The sequence below is a fragment of the Cupressus sempervirens genome, chromosome 3 (genome assembly GCF_028749045.1).
Source record: "Cupressus sempervirens isolate cs-2001-9-10 chromosome 3, ASM2874904v1, whole genome shotgun sequence".
Classification (NCBI taxonomy): Eukaryota; Viridiplantae; Streptophyta; class Pinopsida; order Cupressales; family Cupressaceae; genus Cupressus; species Cupressus sempervirens.
The window spans coordinates 171,681,938-171,709,638 of NC_143120.1; the positions used below are offsets into that span (position 1 = coordinate 171,681,938).

At 36.6% G+C, this 27,701-nt stretch overlaps 1 protein-coding gene across 1 annotated transcript; it reads right to left on the bottom strand.

The window, feature by feature from the left end:
• Nucleotides 1-4,258: 4,258 nt before the first annotated feature.
• On the bottom strand, nucleotides 4,259-27,496 carry LOC149565329 (delta(7)-sterol-C5(6)-desaturase-like). Its single transcript, XM_089818850.1, has 3 exons — nucleotides 26,819-27,496; nucleotides 22,801-23,106; nucleotides 4,259-4,707 (listed from the first exon to the last, which is right to left on the bottom strand). Exons 1-3 carry the CDS (start codon nucleotides 27,180-27,182, stop codon nucleotides 4,409-4,411), a joined length of 969 nt encoding a protein of 322 aa, XP_089674976.1. The 5' UTR covers nucleotides 27,183-27,496; the 3' UTR covers nucleotides 4,259-4,408.
• Nucleotides 27,497-27,701: the final 205 nt, after the last annotated feature.

Consider the following 27,701-nt stretch of genomic DNA (forward strand, 5'->3'; position numbering starts at 1 on the left):
TCACAACACCATCCACTATGGAATTATACACCCTATTATAGTACAAGCTATAGAAAAGTTTTTAAAAATATGCATCTTCAAAAACTTTTGATTTCGAGACAAGGGAAAAGAGCACAACATTTAAGATCAAAGTGATAAAACATTTCCTTACCTTTTTTCTTATTTCAAATTGTACGCAAGTTTATAACATGTATACTATGTGTCTACATCGTGTCTTCATACATTAATATGTCTATTTTGTGTCTTCTTTGTGTCTTCATGCATTCATGTGTCTACCTCATGTTTGCATCGCGTCTTCATGCATTAATGTGTCTACTTTGTGTTTTCATTCATATGTTCTTGTACATGCTATTACATACTAACATGTTTACTTTGCAAGTGTCTAACACATATGTTAGTAATTTGTTAATATATTCCTGACATATAGTTTGTTAATTTGTTAACATGTTTACCTTGCAAGTGTCTAACACATATGCTTCATTCAAACTGAAACTATATGTTAGGAATATATTAACAAATTCAGTTTGAATGAAGCACGCCAAGAATGCAAGAAATGTTATATGCTCCTTGACTTGGGCTAGTAAAATGAATCATGACAAACATTACGAGCTACAAAATACATAAAAAGATATATCAAAATATAAATATTCTCACCTTCATCTGTGGGTTTGCAATACAGACAATTTTTTGTACTTATTGCGAGTATGAATTCAAACTTAGTGATGAAAAATGATTTCACAAGAATGAAGCAAAAATTACAGTCAAGCATTAAAAATTTGTAAACTCCAACAAGAAAATAAATGTCAGAATGAAGAAGAAGATGAGTACTGAGAAGGATATATATTTTATAAACATTGTAATCAAACTAATCAATTCATAATAAATGACAATCTAATTTAAGGTAAGCAGTTGGACTAGTCGATGCATAGAGTTTAATGAAATAATACTACTTAACTCAAGATAGATGTCGTTAATTGATTTGTAAAATGTGGCAAACAACATTAACAAAATGGATGATTGCTTTAAGAGTTGAAAAGTAGATGTCTATAAATTTGACCCCATTTTTCACATACAAAATCAACCTCGCACCTATAGTGCTACACCTTGCTTTGGATCTAACTGTGCTGGAACTGATTGCCTTGATATTTAGAACCTGTCTTTGGAAGGCTAGGATTATTCTCATTCCATTAAACCCCTATTATCTAGTCAACAATACAAAATGACTCAAAACAAATAAGCAGTCAAGTAGACTAGCATATTGAGTCATATTAATGTCATTCTCTAAAAGTAACACAGTGTGTAATGGTGCTCGTGTACAAGATTCTGACTAATCAAATGAATTTGGATTTTGCCCTCCTATACAAAACCCTAGCATAACATCTCAAATGTTTTGTGCCTTAATTGGCTCATAACAACTAGTTGTAAAATAAACCCAATTTTATATTGAAAATCTAAGATTCTGGGGGTCAATCATGACCATAAGAAACTAACCCACAAAGATAAGGAATGCATAACGCAGAATCAAGGCCAGTCTCTGGGGGTGTGATAAGATGAAGTTAGAGTTAAATTACGATGATGTTAGAGTTAAATCATCTGTCCACCTCCATGCAAAAATACATTGTATTGCACATTAATAATTACATTGTGAATGACACTATCAAAAATGAACCCAAAAGGAATGGGGAAAACTGCAATGTCTACAACTTTCCCCTTTATATTTTGCTCCCAATTTGAGTTGGACGTAACAATTGTGAAGATGTGTGTTGAAATAAAACACGGTCAATAAATATTCAAAGACTTAGAAAAGATACAAATAGGGGCATTGATTCTATGCACTTCCCTTTAAACAAGCTCTTTCTAAAACCCCGTAAGCACAAAAGAAAAAATAAGAATAAATACATCTGCTGAAGCTATCTTAGACACCTAAAACAAAATAAGACTATGCCTAGAGAAATAATAATAGGATAGTCTCTAGATCAAAAATATCATTACATCCTGAAGAAAAAATAGACCTATACCTAGAATGCTAGAATGTCAATAATCATCATAGCCATTGTAAATGAATTAAGTTTCTACCAGACTGTATGTTTCTTTTAATTTTAATCACAGGTTACTATCAAGTTTGCACTTTATTTGCAGGTATAGTTATTTGCAACTGGATAGTCGGTTATAGTTTTTGTGATGTTCGATGAGTAGTTTGATGTTTCAGGGTGTGCAGTTGATGTGGAAGCATCATCAAAGTCATATAAGTCTATGATTTGAATCTCACCCTCCGGAGTAAAGTACAAACAGAGAGTTGATGACTTGAACCGGTGTCAGCAGATAGAATAGAGCAACTGACAGAGTTAGTTGTGTTGAATAGGTAATCTCATAGAGTCAAAGTCAAAGGCTGGATTAGATTTCTGGGGAACTGTTTTGGGCAGACATCAAGGCATTTAAGTCTATGGATAGGCACCCACTCATGAAATTTGAATTGCTTGTGTAGCCAACCCATGGTAATACGTTTTAGAGTTTTTCCACCACCTTAAAACAAGTATAAATGGAGTTGTAAGATTGGGTTGCAATACTGTCATTGATGCTGCAGCAGTGATGCTTGAACTAGTGCAGAAGTGTTGTTTGAGCAATTCAAAAAAAAGCAATTGAGCAGAAGTGCAATGGATCTGTCAAGCAATAGAGTGCTATTATCAGGTTACTTTCACTAGTTGATTCTAAGAAATAGGCAAGCTAAATCCCTTATTTGGGTCACTACTAATAGGGTGAGCAAGATCCTAACAAGTTTGAAGAACAAATCCACTAACAAAGTGACTCTCAAAAGAAGTTTTCAAATCCCTTAACCTGGTAGGTCCTAACAGGTCTAATTGAAAGCTTTTAACTGAGCTAAAGATACTCTTAACAGGGTATGCCCCTAACAGTGTGAATGTAATGCTCCTAACAGGGAAAACTTATTACTGCAGTACTGAGATTTGTAGGTACTAATTCCCACCATGGTTTTCCTCTTTGACCAAGGGTTCAACGTGAAAAATATTGGTGTTCTCTTGTTGCATGTGTGTATGCTTTATTTACTTTACTTCTATGCTTCAATTTTCATTGCATGTTTGGTATTGTGGAAGGCCACTGGAAAAGTTTATAGATTTGTTATTGCACTGATTCAGGCAAATATTACCAAGATGATAGATCAATCAAATATTACCAAGTAGAAAAGATGACCCCAACAAAGTTGGCATCCTCACTAAATGAAACTATCTTATGCCAGGAAAAAGAACAGCAGAAGCTACAGCTAAGTATCACTGTATCCACTTTTGGCAGATACAGTTCCCTACCAACAAACTGATAGGAATGTGCCACTGTTTTAGTGGCAGCTACAGTTCCCTGCCAACAAGGTGTTAGGAATGTGCCACTGTTTTAGATAATGAGTTGGATGGCTTTTTGGTTTGACTATGCCAAAGAAAAATGTTTACTTACTTTGATGAGACCAACTTTGAAGGTATGATAGACAACAAGAACAAACCAATTTATGAAGAAGGTAGATCAATTGGACATTACTAAATAGAAATCATGCCCCAAAGAAGCTGGCATTCTCACCAATTGAAACTAACTTGTGAACAAAAAAGACAGGATAAGGTACATTGTGATATTGCTATCAGGATTCAACTATATAATTTTTGAGTCAAACTCATTGATCCACGTTTCATGAGTACTGGCTCACATGAACCCATCTCTCGTGAGAATAAATAGAATACTTAATACTCATTGGATGTAGGTGATGTTCACAGAGGTAAAGCACCAGGACTTCCCGGGAGGTCACCCATCCCAATACTAATCCAGCTCCAGCGCGCTTAACTACGGAGTTTCCTCCATAGTAAAACCCACTCTACTTGCAACCTCATAAGCACACTCTTGGCAGCTACTATTCACTACCAAAACCTGTTGAGAGATATACTACTGTTCTAGATGAATGATTCAGATAGCTATTTTATACATTGCTGTGACAGAGAAAAATGTCTGTCATTAGACCAAATTTGGAGGTATTATAAAATAGCTACATAAAATTCTATGAATTTTTAAGCCAAGCTCATGTAACTTTTCTTTATATGCTTGATATATATTAATTGTTATGCTTTCAAGTTTCCAGCTACCTTCTTTCAAACATCTACAGACATTTGAAAATTTAAAATTAATCATCCCACAAGGAGTCATTGCCAAAAACATGAGAAGTGGCAACATGCATTATGCAGCCTCACATATGCAACCATGCAGATGTTTTAAAAATCATATATACATATTATAGTAAAATGATCAAATTAATTCCAAATTTAAACATAAATCTGATAAATAAATGTGTAATACTGAAAACAACACAGCCAAGTGAGACACAATCAATCCCCATTATATATAGGATTGTCAGGCATTACATTTCCTTCAAGTTCTTTGCATCAAGAACTGGATCACGAAGTGTTCCAAACATCCAGTCCATCCAAATTGTGTAGTGACCATAATTGTGTCGATATGTTGTATGATGGATAGTGTGATAACCAGCCCCCATAATTGGCCAGACCTTACCATGTATGCAGTCATGAATGTTAGTTGTCCAAACTCCCTCACAAAATAGAAGAAACTCGTGAGAAAAAAAGTGTACTGGAATTATAAACAAAGCGATCACATGGGGAATAGCCTGCAAAATCCCATCAAGAGGATGGAAAGCCAATCCTGGAGAAGACTATTAGCAGTTAGAAAAGCATTCCTTTTAAATATCGCTCAAGTCAGTTCATACATTCATCATATTTTGAGACTGCACTTAAAACAAAATAAGCTGGCCAGGGTAACTGTGATGAACATGGACACAAAATGATAAAACAACAGAAACAAGAAAGCATTTACTATTTCCAATATTCAACAATCAGACAAAAGAAATTCCACCAGAAAACAGGATTGGCTATTTCGAACCTCAGAAGAATATATCTATCTATCATGTAATCTTTGCAGCACTTGCAATGCTCATTCAAACAAAGAATATATATTCTAACATGATAAGATAAACACCAAAAAAGAATGCAGTCAAGCAAAATCTGATTAGAAAGTAACCTGAAAAATCAAAGCAAAATAAGCCACAACTAATTCAAAGGAAATAATAGTCTTGATATGACAGAATTTCCCCCACAAGAATATTGACCCAAGGGACAAAACTCAAGAAATATACATTAAAGTTAAAAATCGCTGCTCTGCATAGCACATCATTATCAGTATATAGGCCATGGGTATGTAATTCTTCAATGAGTGTGAATTTGAGTGTGTCAATCAATCAATAATTCAAAAAATACTAGCACACAAAGTAGCTAAAACTCATGAAAGAAACTTCTAATCATAAGGAGAACGATAAGGGTGGCAATGATAGGGGGAATGCTATGAAATTCCTCACTACGTACACCACCTCATATGGATGTTAAAGTGCCACATGATGGCCAAGAGAAGTGATATCTAATCTTGGGCCTAGGGTAGAGGATTGACCAAATATGGACTCCTCACTAGGTACACCCCCTCATATGGATAGCAAGAGCCACGTGATGACGACGAGGGATGATATCCACTCTTGGTTCTGTTGAGTACAGAATCAAACACTTCATGTTTCAAGGTGAAACGCCAACTATCCAATTCTCTCTTGCATAAAGATACTTCTTATGCTAAGACTGCAATGAAATATCATAAGGTGACTTTGAGGTTCCTTATTAATGTGGACATTTGCTCAGTTGAAATGATGTAATTTACTAGATCACTAAGGGGACTTATGCTGTTTTCTAAGGCTTGTCAACTGATTCTAAAGATTTGGCTCCATGATGTGCAGTGAACATATATTTTGATCTTCAACTTATGGAGGTTGGCTTAAACTTGGGAATCTAACTAATTCTACTCCTATCCAAGGATACAGGGAAGAGAAAATATACTTGGAATCTACTAGATGCAGTCTTTTCATCGACTTCACTCACCTAGGGCAAGTTTCTAGGGTTTGTCCAAATGATTTTCATATCAATGCACTTTCTTCAATCCCATCAATAGATGCAAATTAAAGATCAAATACAAATGAATTGAATGCATTCAAATGTCGTTCGTCCACACAAGGCAAGACTCGCAATCACTAAGTAGTTAGTGGTTTTGTCCATGATTGACTCTAGCAAGTATGCATTCATAGTTGCTTTTATCCAACTAAATTACTTAAAGCAAATTCTAACTTAACAACTTGAAATCAAATCTATTCTAAGTGAGGAATGTAAATCACCATGTAATACTCCCAATTTAATCACCTAATTCACCATGTAAGACATAACAATGAATAGTGGAGCAAATTTGGCAGTATTTTAGCAACAATTCTTTCTTACAAATGAGGAGTGCAAGCCTTACATACATAAGGGGCTTACTTACAATGAATAGCCAACATTAAGAAAATGCAAACCCTAATTAGGGTTTCCACCCCATTATCCAACGAAGTTAAAGCACCTTCAAACGGGCCAATAGGAAAATTACAAAGTTTTATCAACTAATCAAAAGGCACCAAACAATGGGCCAATCATTTCAATGAGAAAATTAATTGCCACTTAGGCTTATATCAAATCTTCCTTTAGAAGATAATTTACTTTGTTCTTTTCTCTATTTACTAACTCAACCAACCTCGACAAAACATAGTTAAGTTCATCCATTGGAGGCATAGGTGGTCTTTGCAAATTCCAATCAACCATGTTTAACTCATTTGTACTTGTGGAAATAGTCTACTCCCAATCTAGCATGATTTCTTGTCTTGAAGCCCTGAAAGTTGTGAACGCTGCAAAATTTCTCAATTGCTCCCTCCTGATGGAGTTATAATCTTCAAAGTTGAGAGCTCTCAAGCTTTCCTTCAATGTTTACAAATTCATGATTTCTTCTCTTTTCTCATCAAAAGAGAAAATGCTATTGCCACTTCTTCCTCAGCCTCATCACAAATTGCTTGCATGGTGGATTTGAGGTGGTAACAACCATTCCTTGTCTTCTCTGAACTATCCTGCCTAAAGACCAAAGCAAAGTACCATTCATTAACATCTTGCATCCCGCTTGCTTTTATCACCTTGCTATTCTCCAACTGTTGTTCAAGAATTTTTCTCATTGTTTGCAATTGAAGGATGGTTTTCTCTCTAATAGAAAGAAATCCTTCACAAAGTGTATCCAAGGTTTGGAGTCTTGCTCTAATTGATGTAAATGAATGATATTGTTTCAAGAATTCCAAAAGGAAGGTAATTACTTCTTGCACAACAACTTCCATTTGCGCTTTTGATTCTTAGAATAACATCTTAAAGTTCTCCAAATTGTCTACCAATTCTCTCTCAAGGGTGAGAGGTGGTGCAAATGTATGATTTCTCTATTGGATAGGATTGAAGATGTGCTTGAGGTGTTCCCTAAATCCTCCACTTTCTTCCTTGTATTTCTTCTTCTTCCCTACCTCTTTGTTCACTCTTTCCTATAATATGTGAATGGCACCATGGGCATCCTCGAACTCTTGCTTCATTGTAGTAACTCACAAATCATGTTCAATGATCTCATAATCTTGTAGAACAATGTTACCCCTTTCTTTATCTACTTTTGGAATGGCAATTTAGACCCTGCAAATTCCTAAATCTTCTCTAATGACTTTGACTAACCTCCTTGCAAGATGACTTTCCTTTTCCTTCTTAAGATTTTGCACGATGTCTTCAATATTTTCAATTGGGTCTAGATCTATGATCTCCTTCTCATGCAATATTCCTCTCAACCAGGTAGGTTTTGTGCATTCTCTTCAATTGGTATGATGGCTATATCTTCGCTTGGACCTTCGTTTGAAGCTGGGATTTCACCTTCTTCAAGAGAATCCTCAATATCTATGATTCCATTGCCATCTTACCTTGTAGAGGAAGGTTTCCTACTATCTCAATTACACTTAGAGGAGAATATTCGGATGAACTTCAGCTAACATTGTCCGCTAATTCAGAAGTAAACACTTGATTCACTTCTTCTCCCTCTGTTGGAATAGTCTTTTCTTGTTTAGAAGTAGCGCTTTCCTTTGATGGGGGAGCATTTGATCTTTGCTTCTTAGCTTGTGGCTACTCAATCCTAATATCTTTATGTCTTGAATCCTTATGGGCAGGGCCTTACCAAGATTCCTTCTCTTTTAGCTAACCTCACCTTGTTGCCTTTCACTTGATGCTCGGGGCTGCCCAGATGATTCTTCTTCAACTTCCTCTACCTCCTTCATCTTCTCATATGTCAATGGGATTACCCTCCTTTCCGAACTTGTCATCTTTGTATCTCGCCATTCCTAGGGGAAAAGAGTAATTGGGATCATTAAGGCGTCTAGGTTGATCTTCTTATCATCAAGCCAATTGATAACTTCCAACTCCTAATTTGTAGTTGTTCCAAAACCACTCCTAGTAACTCTATCATCTTCCTCCATTTAATCAAGGAATTGGATTTGCTTCCATTTGTAATTTCTGATCATATCCAATGTTAGCCTTGAGAACATTCTCTCCCTGATCTCCAAATTATCGTTTGCATCTGCCCAATAATCTTCTATGTGTGGGATGTGAAGGTATTTGTTTCCATATGTTCTCTTGATTTTCTTTTCAGGATCAAATTTTTCTTTCGTCTCATAATAACACAAGCCTTAGAATTCAAACTCTTTCTCTACAGCTTTACTTACTACTTAGGACAAGCAAATCACTTCCAAGATTAAATTGAAATCCAACCCCTAGCTTGTGTTTGTGCTTTTGAAACTTATCATAGGCAATTAGTTGCATTGCCAGTTCCATGATCACCAATTTTGTTGGTAGGGTACCTTGGTAGCTTCCTAGGACAAGTATTTCCCAACACTTGAATGTATGTGAATTTGGGATATTGGATTATCATGATCCTTGCTTCTTGATTAGCTTCTCCGCCTCCTCGGATAATCTTCTATGTGGAGCCTCATGTAGTCTTCTTACAACTCATAGCAAATGCATCGTTGAAGATCTTGAAGTGCTTGTTGTTATGAAGGAGTAGCTATGGATAGCACTCATGTACATGGAGTTCACCTATTGCAGCTCCACATTGTCCCAAGCTAGTCAAACCTAGAAACTTAGATACCATGGCCGAAATAGGAAGTTGTGTGAAATGTCTATGTGTTCTTTATCATCCTCAATTGGAGATCAAGGTTGTTACAAATTATCTTAGCACATTCAATCATAACCTCTCATGCAGATATCTTGTCCATGGAGTAGAACATCCAAGGTTCAAAAATGGATCCCTATGGCTCTCCCATGACCTTGCTTAGCACGATAATGAGGTCGCCAAAGTCTTTTCTTAAAAGATGACTTAGTTAAATTGGACAACTTCAAGATCTTGGAATTCTGAATTTTTTTTACAAAATGGCCTTAATCTCCTAGCTTGAACTTGATTTCTTTAAAAATTTGGGATTTAAATGGGTTTAAGGCCTATATCCTTGCCCAGATTTCATTTTCATTTAGCGCCATTAGTTCCTTGGCCAAGATGGCTTTACTGCTGAATTCTATAGAATCAACATGGACTGGATCTGTGAGGATCTCTTAGCTTTGTATGAAGATGCCTTTTCTAGAGGATCTTCGGGTCCTACTATTAATATGGGGTTAATCAAACTAATTCCTAATATTGGAGACAAAACTTTAGTCAAGAATTGGAGGCCAATTACTTTACTAAATATTTCCTATAAAATTTTCTCCAAATTGTTGGCAAAGAGAATTTCAGACATATTAGACAAATTCATCTCTGTGACTCAGACAGGAATTATAAAAGGCAGATATATTTTAGAAACCAGATAATAGGATTGGAAGCCATGCATTGGGCTAAAGTACAAGATCAAAATGTTGCTATGGTATTGTTAGATTTTGAAAAAGCATATGACAAGATTGAGTGGCCATTTATTATTGGAATGTTGAAGGCATTTGGATTTCCTGATTATTTTTGTAAATGGATTCAAGTACTCTTTCAGGACTCTTCTACAGTTATTGATGTTAATAGTAGTTTATCTGACCCTATCCCCCTTCAGAGATCTATCGGTCAAGGCTGTCCTATAGCCCCTTCCCTCTTCTCATTGTTGTTGATGCTCTGTTCTATATTCTTAGGACTCCTTTTCTAGGCCGCCCTCTTACAGGTTTCTCTCTACCAAATGGTGAAGAACGCATTAATTCTCAGTTCGCTGATGATACCTCATTGTTTTTGGAATTGTTGGAAGCTAATTTTAGCAATGCTATGGATAGACTTAGGTTCTTTTGTAAAGCCTATGAAGCCAAAGTTGTCTCCAATAAGTCCTTAGTTTAGGGCGGTCGGAGTCCCCTCCTAGTTGGTTAACAAACCATGGATGGCAGTGGAAAGGCCCTAATTCTATTGTGAGATACCTAGGCATCCCTTTTTCTATTGAGCCATCTGCTAAAGCTATGTGGGAGTAGCTTTATTAAAAGATTCAACATAAATATATCAAATGACAAACACATCATCTTTCTCTGGCTAATAGACTACAACTGATTCAAAAAGTGCTTGCTTCACATCATATTTATTTTGCTTCTGCTTGGCTATTTGCTAATTATCATATGGATAAGATTGAACACATTCTTAGGGAATTTTAATGGTCTGATGATGTTGGCAATAAAAAGAGGCACTGTATGAATTGGAATTGGTGTTGTAACCCTAAACAGTATGGTGGACTAGGATTAAAGGATATCAACTTACATGGAATAGCTCTGGCCTCAAAATGGATTCTAAAAGCAATTGATGGAAATAAACTTTGAAGGTTCCAAATAGGAACAATGTAGAAAGGCACTTCATTTCTAAAGGTTAAAAATGGGAAAATGTTCCTTTCAGTGATATTCTACTGGGTGATTTTAAGATTAACGTTTTGGGTCTACAGCATTTAAGTCATTATGGAAGGTGTGGTCTCATGTTAAACTGCTCCTGTTAGACAGAGTTGCAATTGGCTCCCACCCTTCTTATGCAGTGGTGGATAGGTTTATTTGGTGGGGATTATATCTTAATGATAAACCATTGCCTCTGACTCAGAGCTGCTTAGCTAAGCATTGGAACAGTCTTGGTATCCTTTTGATCAGTGATTTATTTATTCATAATAGGTTGTGATCTTGGGAGGAAATCGGGAGTAAATTTGGTATTCCCCGAACTCAAAAAAAGGCATACTCTCTTATCTTGAAAGCTGTGGGAAATTCTTCTCTTTCTAAGATGTATGACTCAACTTCTTATTTGCATCAAATAAAATGGATTGATGGTTCTAATCTCAGTGAAGTGTCAACAAAGCAGATCTATAAGATTGCTAGTTTCAGATTCAGACATCATCCAAAGAGTAACCAGGCTTGGGGTTTTCATTGTCCTTTTTCTGGTTGGTCTTTCTTTTTTCATTATGTTTGGCAACCGGGTGCGAAACCCAAGAAGCTCTGTTTTAGATGACTCCTGCTATTAAAAAAAATAGCTATTGGTTCTAATTTGGATTCCCTTGGAGTCAACTCTGTTTATTATAAATTGTGTAATGTTCCCGAATCCTTTGAGCATGTTTTTTCTAATGTGTCTTTGCCAATAAAATTTGGTCTATATTATTGGGAAATTGCCTGGTCTGTCCTAGAGTGAAGTTCTTGCTGGTTATGTGGAACCTTTTCATTATAGACTTAATAAATTTTGGTCCATTCTGATGGAGCCCAAAATTTAGAATTTTAGCCTCCATTTGCGTCCTTTGGATCAGGCTTATTTTTACAGCAATGGTCTTATTTCTCTTATATTTCATCATTGTAGCTTTGGCAGCCAAATAGATAACTAAAGCCTAGAGATTGATGCTGAAAATAAAACAATTGATGGGAGTCGTTTGGTTTCTATATAATGACGTCTACTGAAGAATTTTCATACAAGAGTAGCTAAAATCTCTGATTACAGTATTAGCATGTGCCTTTCTTGTCAATGTTTAGCAGGCGGTATCTATTACAATGCAGTTCTATTCAATCTGTTTAGAAGAAAGCAGCAGAATGTAAGAGAATTGATTTTGAGGAGTACATAAAATACATATGATGAAAAGCTTTCAGACAAACGCACTCAACAAACATAGAGAGATTTTCTGCAATCTTTATCAGCATCCTCCTTGTGTAAGGATGTAAAAGCACAAATTGCATGAATTGTTAAAAACTTAGAGTGAATCACCTAACAGGCAAAAATATGGAAGCCCTGGAAAACTGCTCTTTTATATGATCCTCCTGCTACAGGAAATACTACACTTGGGGCAGGGTATGAGTCACAATTGTTATAAGCTTGTGCTGGCAGTTATAAACATCCTGTGCATTATTAATCTGAGATGTTTGAACAAAAGTATCTGCATCCCTCTGCCTGACTTGAAGGCAAGGCACTTTGTGTTTTAAATATCTGGAATAAACTTTCGTGAGGCATGTGAAATTCAGAAGTGATCAAAGTATTTTCTAGTATATTTATGGGAAAATCATCAGACTTTTTGTTCTGTAATAGCATTGGTTGGGCATGTGGTGTCAAACCATACATTATTTGCATTTGCTGTATGTAACCATGTGCAAAATGGAGTAACTAGAATTTGTGGAGCAAATATGGGATCTCTATCACGTGGATTAAAAAGCACCCAAAGCAATCTGCATACAAAGTAAACATGGATGTGGATATGAAAGTAAGCATGAGCCTCGGTTGCTGAAGAATGGTCTTCCAAGAGATTTTTAAGTGTTTTGGTGTGACTCCGTCTATGCTCTTCATTCTGCGAGCATTGGGATTTTAGTCCAAAGCCGTATGAAAAAGAGGAACATACTTGTGACTCCATGATAAATTTATATCTGACGTTGCTTTGTATTTGTAGCAGATAAGGAAGAGGTGAATTGAGCAAGTATGGACAGATTGTTGTCTTCAGGCACTCGAGCAGAGGATGGAGAACTTGAACATACCGTTGAAGATTATTTGCGAACCCAGGCACAGGAGAAAGAATGATGCGTTAGGTGACATTTTCGCTTTATGGTGCCGTCAGGTCTGAAGATGCACGCGGGAATTGAAAAGATGCACCCGACTCCCTGGAGATAAAGGCTTGGGTCATACAAACCACCAATATAACACCCAAACAGGTGGATACGAAGGCAAAGGAAAGGCACCAAATGAGTTTCTAGCAAGGGCATGAATACACGGCGATGAAGAATACTGGACAGGAATAATTAAACCAGCAATTATCTTTGGATATAATTAAAATCATATCAAACACTTAATATTGGTCAGTTATTAGTCATGAAGAGTTACATCATTTTGAAAAGATTAGGAGCCGAATGGGTGTGTCTATTCACCCACGCACCCTTTCGCATTTATAAATATATGAGATGTAAAACACAATGGACAATTCATATTGATATTCTAAAGTTTTATATATTATGATGCACTATGATAGATTATATTCTTTTATTGGCAGAGAAATGAAGTTTTGAACTAAGTCTATGGATTGTGGGTTATTGAATAAATTCTTATGAGATTCTGGAGTTAAAATTGCATCGGATGGATCATCCGTAAGGAGTGTCTTCAATGCAATTTTATTTCCGGCATGATCAATAAAAAATATTTATTTTATTTGCTTGAAGCTTTAGAGTCAAAATATTATATAGTTTCATCCTTTATAGTTATTATTTTAATTTTATAAATAATTTATATGATAGATAAGTGGACAAGATCAATTATAGCATTTTAAAATCGAACAACATAGATATTGAGAAATATTTAATTGTTTCTGAATCTGTGTCTAGTTTGTCTCCAAACCACAGGATTTAAAATACATTCCAGACTGTTTTAAAATTGCATCCATATATTTGATCTGTCGCATCTTGATTATTAAATGGTTTGTAATTAATGCGCGTAGAATTTTATAAAGTTGTACGTTTTAAACTTATAATTCTTACTCTATTGCCCTTCGGCACTGATCTTTATATTTTTTCATAATTCACAATCCATACGCTGGCAATTACTTCATATCTTTCCTTTGAAGAAATAATATATTCATTTGTTGTAATCATCTATAATAAGTACTTTTATTTAAAACATTCATATATTCTTTTATTATTCTTAATTCGTAATTCACAAATTTGAAGTTTTCTATAATTCTTGCCATTAAGAAAACTTTCATTGTATTCGTGTTCTAACCAATCTGCTTTAAGCATCTTGGATTTAAGGTTGTTGTCCAAGATCAGGTACACCTGCCTCGGTTTTGCAAAGCCGGAAGCACAGGGGATTTGGATCGCATCGATCAATCTCGCCAAGTTGGCCTTAATCGGTTGGATATCCCAACATCGAGCACGAAGGGCTTGTAGGATTCCAATCTGCGGTTTCGGGAACCAACACATTCTACCATGTGAAGTGTGTTGGTTCTTATGGAAAGCGAGAAATGAGGAAGTCTTTCAAAAGAAGGATCAAAGACTTACCGACTTTAACTTTAAACTCACACATTTCTTTATTATATCACAGGTTTCTCTCTCCTTGGAAATACCACTTAGCCTGTTTATGATTTTAGTTCGAGAAGGATCTACTCTTATATATAAAGATGACTTAAGAGCAGTTTGCTACCTGGACCAATATAAATCCACACTGGATGAAAATGAACTGATGCAGTTGGAAAAGATGATGAAGGAGCTTAAAATCTCTCAGAATGACAACTTGGAAAAGGCCTCTCCTATAGACTGTGCTTCTGGAACACTTGAATCTCAGCCTGTTCATAGTGTTTTCTCTGCTCCAGAATTAGGTGAACAGGACTATGATATTGCTGGATGTAATGGAGAATTACTCTCAGCGAAAGAACTTGAAGACCTTAAGGCAAATGATGGCTGGGGCATTTAAAACAATCCCCTGAATGGTTGCAAAATATTCATGTTAAATTTTGTTGATCTCAGTCTGAAGTTTAGTGCTTATCTTTAGTTTAGGCTGCTCTTTTCCCCCCATTTTGTAAACTGTTCTGGGCGTTATCACTAATTCTCTCTAGCTGTTTGGCACTAAGTTCTAGTTTTTGGTTGACTTCAACACTGGTATATGGCTGTTGATAACTCTCTTTGGCTGAATCCTGTTCAGCCGACTATGTTGTACTGAATTGTGTAGACTCTAAACTATTTCAATATCAAAAAAAGTTACTTGAAATGTGAACTTTTGGATTTCACTGTGGACTTGGTAAATTGAAAAAATGTGCATGACAATGCTTTCCAGCCTCAAAGATTCACTGAATTTTTACTATTGTTTTGTAATGTCCCCATTTTTAGCAAGTTCCTACAGTTGGCTAGGTCAGTTGACCATCATGACCCTCGTGAGCTGACAGTGAGATTCGAGGGTCTCAGTTGTGTGGTTATAGGCTTTCCAGCAGCCTATGGTGTGTTTTGGCTCCATTTGAGGGACGTACTATTTATAGTAGGTCAATCTGTTGGTTTCGATGAGCTTAGTTGAGTTAAAAGAGTTGAGTGATGATCTCAGTTTTTATTTCAGGCTTCTAGTTTGGGCTCCAAGAATCTTAGAGGGAGCGTCTATTTATAATAAGTCACCCCATCAGATTCATTCATCGTTTTTCATCATCAGGATCACTTTGGTGTTGTCAGATTTTGATTCCGATGCTTCTTCAGTTGTTTTCACAAGATAGGTGAATTATTATTATTATTCATCTAAATACACTGAGGTTGCTATTTTTGTTGGTGTTGTATGTTGGTCACCTCAGTATCATAGCTTGTTGGAATCGGAACAAAAAGTTTTAAATCGTGAGAATAAGAAATAGTAGTCTTACATGTCAAAATATTAAGTTATGGTGGAAAAGGTCATTTTTTGGAGCCAAAAGCAATTAATAAATTATATTAATGGCACTTTATTATATCTTAATGTTGTGTAGAGGAAACTTCTTAAGTGGAGTTCTTTTGGGAAACTGGTGCCATTTGGATTTTATAAATGAGGACATTTGATGAGAAAAACATCCGATCATTTGATTATCTTATTTTGCTTTGCCGCCTGTGACATTTCCTAAAGTTTTGATTTTATGTGCCCTTGCTGAAGTATAAGGGTTTTTGACTGAGTTTGTGCATCAATCCACTGTTGAGGTAAAGTGATATTGATTTAATTTTCAATCTAAATTGAAGAGACTTCTCATACTGTGTCTACTGTGGCTGAGAATCGACTAGCTCGCTGAGGAATTTAGTTTTAATTCATTTTCAATTATCTCTATTGATGGGCGAGGGTTTAGTCTACTAATTGGAGTTTGGTAATTCTAGATATCCCAATTTATTCGATTTGATTCAAAATTAGTGTGTTGGATTTACAGCTTGAATGCCAAGGGTTCTTGTATTTGGCGCAATTTCTATATCAGTTTTGGGCAGCATTTGTAAGGGTAGACTGTGAACGCCAGATTGAAATTGGACCAGGCAGCTTTCAATTTGACTTTGCATTTACATTCTACAGCAAAGACTAGGTTTTTAATTTGTAAAATTCAGTTTATATTACATAGTTTGAAAGTATAACAGGCTAGCTTCAAATTCTGATTTATAGCAATCAATCAACAATTAAATTCCCTTTTCATTATATTGTTGTATGGTTTGTCAATGAATGAATTCAAATGCTGGTGTGAATCATTTCAGAATTGTTTATTGGCGTTTGGTATTTATTTATGCAAAACTTATAAGGCCAAAATTAAATAAATTTGTGATCAGCTTGTTGTACATCCTAATATTATGTTTGAAAATTTATGACAGCATATATTCAGTGGTAATTGGGTTGTTTGCCAAGTGTTTGACAAAATGTCAAACCATTGAAATGTGAAAAAAATTGATGCTTGATTTAGCTATAACCAGCAGGGTTATTGCAGTGGTATCAAAGCAGTTTCCTACCATCCTGTGGGGTAGGAAAGTTATTTTATTTTCAGATTTGTTGTTGCATTTGGAGTGACCAACACTCAAGCATTTTCTAGCCATGGACAAACATAGGGAGGACTAGTAGTTCTAGAAGTCAATGGAATGATGATGAAGTTAGCATGAAAATGAATGCTTTGCAAGAGAGTATGGAGAAACTTAAGTTTCGTCAACAGAGGTTAGCGAATAGCTTGTCAAATCCAGAGACAATTGAGAGGGCAGCATTTAGAAGGCCAATATCGAGATTGTAGGGAAGGAAGCTTGAGTTTTTTCCAACAGGTGTCCATGATGCAGATGTACGTATATTTAGTACGACACCTGCTAGTCCTATTTGCAGTATTGATAATCGACTTATTTCACAAGAACTTGTGGATGTGTCAATGCCCTAAATGGACAGCAGCACTAAGCTTCAACAAGTTGAGCCTCCCAGAGTAGTCACTACAGTTAGTTCAAAGGCGGCTAATGATGTAGTTGTCACTGACTTTTCAGACTCTCCCGAGGAGGGAGTTGTTATTGGAAACTTATATGTCAGCTATCGTAGTGTTGTTCCAATGCAAGAGGCAGTTGCTTCCTTAGGTGGGACTGAGGCACGTATGGAGTCAACCAACTGTGATGTTGGTGATATGGGTGTTACAACAAAGTCAGGAGATGTGGATGCAGATAGTATGAACACATTTGATGATCCATTTGATGATTCTATGAGTTGCACCGGGTATGATATCCCTTGCCAAGTATCAGCTGATGACTTAGAGGAAGTTTTGGATGGGTCCCAAGATCGGTATTTACAGGATTTTACTATTAAGGCAGAAGCTGAGACATGCAAGGAGATTGATACTGTGAGAGCCTCTATGTTGGTTGAGGTGTTGAGTAGTTGTACCTCGATTGCAGATGTGTGTGAGGTCAGTTGCACACATGCAGTGACTAATCTTGTGGTAGGTAGTCTTGATTCAGTTTCTTATCATAGTGCAATTAGTGAGATAGAGAGTTTGCATATAAGGTAGGGGTTATAGAGGCATCATGTGCCCAGTCAACTGAAGGGGAGTGATAGTGACATTTCTTCAGCTCTTGAGAATTATGCTGCTACCCATCAAATGCTAGCTACATCTGGTTGGGGTACTCCTATGTCAGATAAGCATGGTGATAGTAGCCTTTCCCTAGCAGAGGTTCATGCACTTCGAGAGGTTGTCAGGATCTTGAAGCATAGTTACTCTTAGTTGCTGAGAGGGATTACCTTCTGGAGTGGGGTAGCACCTATTATGAGACGTTGTTAGGGAAAGAGGAGGAGGTGGTCGAGCTCACCCAGAACCTTGAGGTGGACTCTCTTCAATGTACTCAATTGGCTCACAAAGTTCACAGTCACTATTGGATGAGGTTACCATGAGTTAAAGCGGGTATAGTTAACACCAACCCCAGGCCCTGTACAGTTACATATTGTGGCTAGTGGTGAGTTTGCTTCCACGATTGGGGATGAAGGACGTGATGATGTGGTAGACACATTCGTCCAAGATATGGGTGCAATAGGTATGGATGAGGTAAGAGTATTAGTGGAATCGAGCTCTCATGTTGATTAGCTTTCTTTTGCTAAAAGCGAATCTATTTCTTCATTTCATACCGCTGATAGCATTGGACAGTTTGCGGTGCCACATTTTCAGAGGGATCAGTTGTGGGTCGCAGGGGAGCAGGATGATGCTTCCACATATAATTTCTACTGCACAGTCTTTTATGGAGTATCTTTTGGAGAGTTCGGATGTGCGGGAGGATTCATACAGAGTGTCTGATGGTACTCTCATTCGAGGCTCTCATGTCATTCAGAGGTTGGTGGGAAGGATTGTAGAGACTTTGTCTACTATGCTTCCCCACAGGGATTTTGAGATTCGATATGTTGAGACAGTTGCCTAGGATCCTACCAAACCAGCAATTCAGAGTCGGAGTTGAAGTCATCTTTTGATTCCCAGATTGATGTTGATGAGCCCTTGACAGAGATTGGGTGTTTTTATTGGCATTACACTATGAGTGCTCATCACTTCTTTTTTGGCCCACAAGTAGAGGATTTGTTTTCCCGTCGATGTGGGTTAGCACCATCTTTCTCAAATTGAATTGACAGTTGCAAGTTAGACCACTTGATGTACCCACACACCTAGGACAGCTTATCAGAAGTTGGAGTTGGTGATAGTAATTCAAGTTCATATGGTCATTGTTATCTCCACAGTACAGTTGGGTGTGAGTATCAATTTGGTGGGGATCCAGGTGTGTACAAAGTTGGTATTTCAATTGGGGCTCAGTTCTGATGAATTGGTCAATTTTCAGATGATTATATCATTGATATCAGTTATTTGGGTGACGTTGCTACAGGAGTTGCTTGTACACAGCAGGGATAGTACGCAATTCTACCCATGGGATCCAAGTGGACTGTGATGTTCATTTTGCTCCGAGATTGCTTGGAGACGAGCAATCTTAGGAGGGAGCACTGTAATGTACCCATTTTTAGCAGGTTCCTATAGTTGGCTAGGTCAGTTCACCATCGTGACCCTCATGAGCTAAGAGTGGGATTTGAGGGTCTCAATTGTGTGGTTATAGGCTTTCTAGTAGCCTATGGTGTCTTTTGGCTCCGTTTGAGGGACTTACTATTTATAGTAGGTCAATTTGTTGGTTCTGATTAGCTCAATTGAGTTAGAAGAGTTGAGTGATGCTCTTAGTTTTTATTTCAGGCTTCTGGTTTGGGCTCCAAGAATCTTGGAGGGAGTGTCTCTCTATAGTAAGTCACCCCATCAGGTTCATTCATCGTCTTTCATCATCAAGATCACTTTGGTGTTGTCAGATTTTGATTTTGATGCTTCTTCAATTGTTTTCGCAAGATGGGGGAATTATTATTATTATTCATCTAAATACGCTAAGGTTGCTATTTTTGTTGGTGTTGTATGTTGGTCACCTCAGTATCATAGCTCGTTGGAACCCGGACGAAAAGTTTTAAATCGTGGGAACAAGAAACAGTGGTCTTGCATGTCAGAATATTAAGTTATGGTGGAAAAGGTCATTTTTTGGAGCCAAAAGCAATTAATAAATTATATTAATGGCACTTTATTATATTTTAATGTTGTGTAGAGGAAGCTTCTTAAGTGGAGCTCTTTTGGGAAACTAGTGCCATTTGGAGATTATAAATATGAAGACATTTGACGAGAAAAGCATCTGATCATTTGATTATCTTATTTTGCTTTGACGTCTTTGTGATGTTTCCTAAAGTTCTGATTTTATGTGCCCTTGCTGAAGTATAAGGGTTTGAGACTGAGATTGTGCATCAATCCATTGCTGAGGTAAAGTGGTATTGATTTAATTTTCAATCTAAATTGAAGAGACTTCTCATACTGTGTCTACTATGGCTGAGAAGTGACTGGCTTGCTAAAGAATTTAGTTTTAATTCATTTTCAATTATCTCTATTGATGGGCAAGGGTTTATCTGCAAATTGAAGTCTGGTAATTCTGGATATCCCAGTTTGTTCGATTTGCATCAGAATTAGTATGGTGGATTTACGGCTTGAATGCCAAGGGTTCTTGTATTTGGCGTGATTTCTATATCAGTTTTGGGCAGTATTTGTAAGGGTAGACTATGAACACCAGATTGAAATTGGACCAAGCGGCTTTCAGTTTGACTTTGCAATTACATTCTATAGCAAAGACCAGGCTCTTAGTTTGTAAAATTCAGTTTATATTACATAGTTTGAAAGTATAACAGGCTGGCTTCAAATTCTGATTTATAGCAATCAATCAACAATTAAATTCTCTTTTCATTATATTGTTGTATGGTTTGTCAATGAATGAATTCAAATGCTGGTGTGACTCATTTCAGAATTGTTTATTGGCATTTGGTATTTATTTATGCAAAACTTATAAGGACAAAATTAAATAAATTTACAATCAGTTTGTTGTACATATTGATATTGTGTTTGAAAATTTAAGACATCGTATATTCAGTGGTAATTGGGTTGCTTGCCAAGTGTTTGACAAATGACAAACCATTGAAATGTGAAAGAAAATGATGCTTGATTTAGCTACAACCTAACAGGGTTATTACATGTTTAGTTTGAACTCTGAAATAGATGAGCTTTTGCATGTTTATCAAGTTTATACTACAGAAAGTGCTGAAAAAATCAGTTTCATATTAGTTTAAATTTTTAATACCATTTAAGAGTAATTGATCTAATATTCAATTAGACTTAGCATCATTTCTTCTATTTGATTTCTAATACTTATGCCAGTTATGGTTCAGGAGATCTGAAAGGAAATCCCATTATTAAGGAAATTATCCATTGATTGAATCTTTATTCCTTATCCCTACTCTTTTTTCAATTCAATTTTTAAATCAGTATGAAAATGTATTATCATGTATTGGCATTTTGTTCGTTTTAGTATCTTTTAGGTTCTGGATCTTCTTCTGTTTAAGTAAATGAGTCCAGGGTGGTGATCCAGCAACTCACTGTAAACTAGGATTCCTAAAACAAGAGGAACTATTTCTTTTTACTGTGATGCGTATAAAGTTATGAACTCTACATCAACACCACCAAACTGAAACATCCCAAAGTCACCATTTCTAGTTTCTAATCCATGACTCCATTATGCATCACAGTACCAATTTTTGTTTCATAATAGCTTTTCACATCTCAGTAATCTGAGAAATGATAATTGTCCCACTAGAATACAGATAAAGCCATGCTTGACAAGGACTCAACATATAGCAGGAGGTTAAAACATGACTTATAGATATGGGATACTAACAAATGAGCATACATTTGGCTGTTGATAAGTTCATAGCAGCCCTAGCCAGTAATAAAAATTGTAAATCCCCTTCTTTATATATACCTTCAGTGCTTTTCCAATCGTTGATCTCCCACAAACCCAAGCGTTGAGCCAAAACGGCACCGTTTGAATGGGATGTTCACATGCCCACAAACATAATGGATTATCCATCTCTCATGTAGGAATATTAAAAAGGCATGTCCTTTAAAAACAATTCTTTGAATTTTATAAATCTAGGTCTAAGCCATACTAAAATAGCTAAGTGTCAATTCTCTGACTGGGTATTCCTCGCTTGATCTTACTTACTGAACAGGACTATATTCTATGTTTCCTCATTCATTGGGTTCGGTTTGCAAATAATTTTACCACTTCTGAAAATAAGAGACAAAGATCCAGATCAAATCCACTAGCATAGGAAAGAACTTATTTACAGTAATTTTGGCAGGTTATGACAAATGCAAAACCCTAAAGAATAACCGCAACCCATTTTCTGGGAGTTGTGACCCTACTAAAATCACTAAAAGGAACAAACACAACATCCTATCAAAACAGGCTCGGAATACAGAAAGGAGCAGAAAAGTGGCTATCATATTACTTGATTAATTTGCCCATCCATTTCACATAAAACAACAGGTTAATCTGTTATAATTCATGTGTCATTATCAAGTACTTTAATCCATTATAGCCTTAAGTTTTAGGTCCAGCAAGATTATTTTTAAGTCTATCTGCTATCATCCTCATCACGAAGCACCTTTTTTATATGACAGTCAACTGTAAGGGTAAATTGTCATTTTGCATATCCCTTCAATTCAACTTAGTAGCAACATTGTACTAATGTCTCTAAATCTAATTATCCTAGCTCAGAACACAGGATCACTTGAAAGTAATAACACAATGTACCACATATTCATTCTACTACATCCTTGTAGACAAGTAATGTTAAACTAGGTGTCAAAAATATTGCATTTTGGAAACAAATGCAGCTCTTCTTCGAAAATCAAGAAACAACCTAGTCATTGTAGTGCTCAAATAAGAAAAATAATATGTTCACATAAACTCTCATAAAACAAAGAATGAAAATTATTATTCTGCATACCTGCAAAAGGTGATAAAGTATTTTGCTTGTTGTAGATGTGATGAGTTGCATGAAGATGCTTGTACAAAGGTTTTATGTCATGCAACTCTCTGTGCATCCAGTAAATCCCAAACTCCACCATTATTGAGTATAAAGCAGTCAATGCAATATAAGCAGGCCAGCCAGCATCACTTACACGAGCATAACACTTTGTCCAACCATGTTCAATCATATATTCTGACAATGTAGGAAGAGCAGTATACAAAGGCATGGCCTTCATAGAGACCATTATCTGCAAGAAGATGGGTTCTTTTGAAGGTATATCCTCTGTAAAATAATTAATATTCAATTAGACTCAATATTCTCCCATCAACCAAATAAATAAAACAAATATCACATACCTTTAATCATAAGTGCAGATAAAAAAATGGCAATAATGTTAGTAATTTATGGGAAGTGAATGACCAACTTCAGTTGAAATTCTGAATAACATGTTGGACAAGTTCTTAGACATAAACGTCAGAGCACATTCCCTAATAATATTATCAAGAAGCCATATGTACAGTTATTTGAGGATCATAGTCATCTGGAGATGTGAGGGTATTGGTACAGGAATGGAGATGCCATTACAAATCAGGTTACAAGAGTAATGAATAAGGAATGAGGATAGTCATAAGTAAGAGATGGCAACTGTAATGCCAAAGTACTAAGAAATATTGCTGGGGAACTTGCACACCACACATGCATATCAATATATTTCTATTCATCTATGTAACATAGATATTGGGCACCCTATTGTGCTTCCTCTCCAATCTCTACAATGATTAACTAAAAAGTGAACTGAAGAATGGAAAGAGTCACATATGGGTAAATAAGGAGACATGAGTAGGGGGGCAGATATGGATTCCCTTTCTCAGTACACCACCACATGTTGGTTGGAAATGTTCCTGCTACTTGTGGGCTCTTGTGTCCAGTGACAAGTAAAAAGGCACTAACCTAATTTAAAGACTACCATCATTCTCTACAATCTAAATAATGCCTAAATAGATTTGAGTATCTATTTGGGTTAACAAGCTCTTCTTCCACAGAAAATGTCCAAGAAGGATTCCCTTTCAAGCTCTACGTGCTCAACCCTGCTGCACAAACAATCCATCTTAATAGTAGATCCCAGAATATGTCCCTTAGCTAAATGGATAGATTCACAAAGCTATTTGCAATTGTGTTTTATTGACCATGTTATTGTGCAGATGTCAAAAGTTTTGGGGACTAATATGTAAGCTAATAATGCATTTAGATTTAGAATGTGGACAAGGAGAAGAAGATTCCACTGCCGCAAGACTACTGTTGGTGCGACGCGATGGCAGGGAGTTAAAGATGGGTCCATTACCTTCTTCACTGGAGCATGAAAAGTATCAGGAAAGCAAATTGCCCATCATCATTTTCCTGAAGAAGCTGTTTAGCTTTGCGCTGAATGAGGGTGATGGGCAGATCAAAAGTTCCCTACGCAATGAAGGGACTGACAGTGATGAGGAGGACGAGTCCACCTCCAACAGAATTATCAAGGAGATTTTAGTGGCTGATGATGTGCTTGCAATGAGAATGTGCATCGTCATTGTCACCGTAGGTGTTCCTCCTAGGAATGGTCCTCAACCAGGAGGACCTCTGGAAAATGAACAGTGTCTGGTGGGTCCCTGCTTCTAGTGATGCATAGCATTAGCATTATAGATAGAGTATCCAGTGGTAATCAAAATAGGGAGTGGTGGCTAGCAATTTTGATAATTACAGTTACAAGTAAGAAATGGAAACTGCAATGACAATGTACTAAGAAACATTGCAAGGGAATTTGCACACTGCATCTGCACATTGATATATTATGTTCATCTATGTGACATGGATATCAGGCGTCCTATTGTGCTTCCTCTCCAATCTATACATTCGTTGGTTAAAAAGTGAGCTAAAGGATGGAAACAATCACATGTGGGTTAATAAAGAGACACGAGTAGGGGGCAGATATGGATTGCCCTTCTCAGTAGACCACCCCATGTTGGATGGACATGTTCCTGCTACATGTAGGCTCTTGTTTCCAGTGACAAGTAAAAGGCACTAACCTAATTTAAAGACTACCATCATTCTCTGATATCTAAATAATTCCAAACTGGATTTGAGTATCCATTTAGGTTAACAGGCCCTTCTTCCATGGAAAATGTCCAAGAAGGATTTCCTTTCAAGCTCTACATGCTTAACTCTGCTGCACAAATTATTCATCTTAACAGCCAATCTCAGAATATGTCCCTTGGCTAAATGGATAGATTCACGGTGCTATTTGCATTTGTACTTTATTGACCTTGTTATTGTGCAGATGTAAAAAGATTTGGGGACTAATATGTAAGCTATAATGCATTTGGATTGAGAATGTGGACAAGGATAAAAAGGATTCCGCTGCCATAAGGCTACTATTGGTGTGGCTCCATGGCAGGGAGTTAAAGATGTTTCCATTAACTTCTTCCCTGGAGCATGAAAATTATAAGGAAAGTAAACCGTCCATTGGCTGCATCATCATTTTCCTGAAGAAGCTGTTTGGTTTACTTGAAATTATGAAATTTCCCGATTACAGAGAAGAAACATTAAAGATATTATCTGGTGTGGGAGAAACAATTAAAGAAGGCCCTGATCATAAACAAACTGTTGAGGAACCACTTGTAGTGTATATAGAGACATCTGTAACTAAAAACCCATCTCAAGTGGATCCCTTTTATTTGACATTGTTAATAAATAACAAGTTGTTCAAGAATTGTATGAATGACTCAGGGGCTGCAGTGAACATTATGCCAGCAGATGTCATGAGAGAGCTTGAAATGAGTGTTGACACCACATATGGGAAATTCTATGCTATGGACAACATATCTATTCCTGAGGTGTGAATTATGAAACATGTGGAGTTCAAACTACTGGCATGTCCAGATGCATCATACAACACTGTCAAGCTGACCAACGCAAATGAAGGGATTGACAGTGACAAGGAGGATGAGTCTGCCTCCGACGGAATTATCAAGGAGATCTTGGTGGCTGCAATGGAGATATGCATTGTCATTGTGGCCCTAGGTGTTCCTCATGGAGGACCTCTGGCAATGAAAAGTGTCTTGTAGATTCCTGCTTCTAGTGATACATAGCATAAACATTATAGATAGAGTATAAAGTGGTAATCAAAATAGGGAGGGTTGGCTAGCAATTTTGATAGTTACTGTGAGCTTGCTCCAGTATATGGAATCTTGATATGTAGCTACAGAGAACTTTTCCCCAAGCCCAAGAATTGGAAAAAAAAATTAGTTGTATGTAGGCTTGATTTTGGAGGAAACTCTATGTTTAAGTGTATTGAGCCAGGGATGGATGATCTCCTGAGCGAGAACCACATAGATGCAATGACGTTAAGTAGACTATTTAGGATCAATGGGAGATGGATTCTTGCGAACCGTTAGTCATGAAAGATAGTAATGCAGATTGACTTGAAAATGATGCATATGAATATATATACTATATACTCAACCGGGTTAAAAAAGCAATCCAACTTAACAACATAACACTCACACTGTTCAAATATAGTTGGAAGGTTAACAGAATTGATCAATAATTCACCTAACTGGTCATGTGGATGTGCGACCTAATAAGAATTGAGCCCTCTCATTAGTCAATTAACAAAGTCTTTTGAAAGGGCCAATTCATCTTCTCACACAAAACAAAATCTGCAAATTCAACCCTACAATGCAATGAATTTTGTCCCGAACAAAACCCAAATCATGCCCATCTATTTCGCTGGAATGAATAACATTTATAAAACAAGCCAAAAAAATGCATCGTATTTGCCATGTGGACGAGCAGGCCTACTATGACAAACGCAAAGAAACAATTCAAAATAAAAACTCCCCACTTTCTGAGATCCATTCTTATTTCCTAGAGATCAAACTTGAATAAACCCTGCTATTCAGATACTAGGCTAATGAAATATGTATTTTTCAAAGGATGATTTTTAAAAATAGCATACCTGCGGTGAAATAAGCATTGCGATTCCAGTAATATATATAAAAGCACCAGAGGCCTCCGCTTGCGAAATAAACAATAATCCCGGCAATGTAATTGCGCAACCATGTTTGTAAAACTTTAGGCCATGGCGACCAAATGTACCTTGGAACAAGTGAGTCCAGCACCAAGCTATTATACCAATCTGTCTCTTCCACAAACATCTGCAAGTATTCAGAACTCCGCTTGCCATTTACGATCCAAAACTTCACGTCGGATGAAGAAGCATTTACACTTGCAGACTGAGATGCAGCCGAAGAATCCCAAAAAGATAACCAGAACAGTACGAAAACAAGGAAACCCAAATTAATTCTTTGAAATCCCTTCATGATTAGCAATTTGGTTATGATCAAAGTCGATCAAATGTCGAGAAAGAATGATGTGAATCTAAGCCTACTGGCTTTTGAAAGGACAGCATGAGGTCGCGATTTCTAGGCAGTCAAGACCAGCCAGCCACAGGATATGACTAAACCAGGAGACTTTTAATTGGAAACAACACCACGCGAAACTACAAAAATACAGCTATAAACTCTATGTTATTTTTAGGACAATCGATGACAACAACTACGATATTAAACAAAATGGCGTGTACGGAATTTTCTATTTAGACTCAACGACGTTTTTTGGTCGTCTCGATTAGATTTGAGAAATATCTTGGGCAAAAATCATGGCTTGCTTTCAAGATTTCGAATGGAAAGTAATAATAAACAAAGGACGCAAAGCGTCAAAGTTTATGTCTAAATATAGTTTTTGCATATGATAAATAACAATTTAGATAGTGTTTTATATATTGGATATACAATAAGATAAAATATATTGTGCACTTTTTCATTGTATTTCAATAATAG

What these genes read in the sequence shown, in the direction of transcription:
- LOC149565329 (XM_089818850.1), bottom strand. Translation starts at nt 27,182, where the DNA reads ATGAAGGGATTTCAAAGAATTAATTTGGGTTTCCTTGTTTTCGTACTG. An exon ending in CAATGCTTATTTCACCGCAG is followed by an intron (nt 23,107 to 26,818) that starts GTATGCTATTTT and finishes ATTATTTTACAG; the next exon opens with AGGATATACCTTCAAAAGAA. An exon ending in TACTTTATCACCTTTTGCAG is followed by an intron (nt 4,708 to 22,800) that starts GTATGCAGAATA and finishes AGTCTTCTCCAG; the next exon opens with GATTGGCTTTCCATCCTCTT.